At 36.7% G+C, this 2011-nt stretch overlaps 1 protein-coding gene across 1 annotated transcript; it reads right to left on the bottom strand.

The window, feature by feature from the left end:
• Nucleotides 1-212: 212 nt before the first annotated feature.
• Nucleotides 213-1682, bottom strand: LOC131028399 (nudix hydrolase 2-like). Its single transcript, XM_057958663.2, has 7 exons — nucleotides 1617-1682; nucleotides 1230-1367; nucleotides 885-962; nucleotides 727-777; nucleotides 578-612; nucleotides 364-472; nucleotides 213-290 (listed from the first exon to the last, which is right to left on the bottom strand). Exons 1-7 carry the CDS (start codon nucleotides 1680-1682, stop codon nucleotides 213-215), a joined length of 555 nt encoding a protein of 184 aa, XP_057814646.2.
• Nucleotides 1683-2011: the final 329 nt, after the last annotated feature.

The raw sequence follows: 2011 nt of genomic DNA, 5'->3' as shown, positions 1-2011 counted from the left end.
CATAAATATAAATTCTTCAAACATGAAATTGTTACAAATCTTTGTTTCAAATGATCATAGTGTCAAATATACAATACAAATATTTTTCAAATATAATTGAAAAATTTGTATTTATTTGAAAAATGCCGATAATTTATTCAGAATTAAGGGCAGTGCAAAAGAAAGCAGAGGGTTTGCGCGAGTTAGACGATGTCCCAATGCCTGAAAATCCTTCACATTGTCCGTTGACATTGGCAACACACACGCTGATTCAAATTAGGTTGAGATGCAAATTCTTCCATCGCCATCCACTGAAAATAAGACAAATTTTAGCCCCACTTAAATCTTAACTGAACGATATTGAAATAATGTTTAAACACGTACCTTGGCTGCTGAAATTTTGGTATCTTGCACAACAATATTAGAAGAAAGGGATCTCAACATACACACGAAGAGTAGATCAGATTTTCCGAAAGGGGTATTGTGACCATCCCTGCAGTTCAATCACAACTATTAGAGAGCTAGATCAAACTTATCCTTCTTCGTACAAACTATGAAACAAATTACAATTTTTTCTAATGATTAAAGTTTTGCTTACCTGAACCCAACCACTTGTACAAATTCTGTATTAATCTGTAAGAGTACATGAAAATACTTAAATTATCAAAAAAAAAATGTCGGAAATTATATTGAACATAAGGTAAAAATCCTGATTCAGAGGAAAAAGGTGAGGTAAGTGACATTTACCCCAGTTTCTTCCTGAACTTCTCTTACGGCCCCTTCCTTAATGCCTTCCCCCTATCAGAAACAAATTACCGATAAGTACACTAGTGATCGTCTTGTAATTTCATGTAAAAACTGCAGGGTCTTCAATTTAGTTTGATGTGGAAATTTAAACCTGATACCTGGTTAATTCTTCCTGTTGGCATCTTCCACAACCCGAAATCTTTGTAAGGGCCACACATTTCCTGAACTACTAGAACCTATATTGCCATTGTCACGATAATTTATGTATCAGATTTGTCACTTCAAGCCACTGACCCACAACCGCTATTAAAATAAAATTAGTGGGTAGTCATTATACTAATTGTATATTTTCCCAGTGATGTAAGAAAAGAAAATCCTCTTAAAACGAACAACCGCTCAAAATAGTGAATGTCTTTTCACACTTCGCAGTTACATTGCTATGGACAGGAGGAGAATATTAAGCAGAGTAACTACAATATATAAGAACTGGATTACATCTTTACCTCTCCCTCCTCGTTGAATACAAAAGCTACAACTCCCGCTTGATGTGAAGCATTATCAGAGATGGTGGGGGGAGTTTGAGGGATCCAATGCACTAACATCACATATGAAGGCTCTGCGTGGTGGTACCCAAATCCCACCTGTAATCCACCAAACAGTATTGAAGCCTAGCCAAATGGGTTGGACGGAAAAAAACGTCAATGGTAGCAGCGATGTTTTGAAAAACGGGCCTCAATCGCAACGGGTACTAGTTTCGCCTGTTCCTTGGGAACTTTAATCCACACCGCCTTCTTTCCCTATATACACAACAAGTATGACGAATTGAGGGTACTATTTATCATTGTCTTGAGGGATATGTATTTAGACTTAACAAAGCAGTAAGCATTGACCTGGCGTGCCCATTGAGAAAGTGATGCCTTGAGTGAATCTGCAAAACGAGAAGCATCGTTCCGCATATTCTCTATGTCAAAAATTAATGAAGCAGTAAGCATTTAACCCTGCCGCGCAGCTTCTTGGGACTCTCCCAGTTCGTTCCGCTCGCGACCTCCGTATTTTATTAACTTTCAATATACGACGACTATTTGTTCACGTTGACCTTTTTAACCAAAAAAAAAAAAAAAAAAATTACTCTAAAAGAGATTTGAGGTTTCCTTCTCCCCAATTTATACCACACCACACCATTCATTGTTGCTTCCTTTATCTCTAGATTTTCCCATTAAATCACAACATCTATCTTTCATTTTTTCACTCGAAATTTCAATCTTAGTTGTCCTCATATATATTT

The sequence above is a fragment of the Cryptomeria japonica genome, chromosome 7 (genome assembly GCF_030272615.1).
Source record: "Cryptomeria japonica chromosome 7, Sugi_1.0, whole genome shotgun sequence".
In the NCBI taxonomy this organism is placed as follows: Eukaryota; Viridiplantae; Streptophyta; class Pinopsida; order Cupressales; family Cupressaceae; genus Cryptomeria; species Cryptomeria japonica.
Note: the sequence above shows the minus strand (reverse complement) of the source record. Positions and strands in the feature narration are given on the sequence as shown.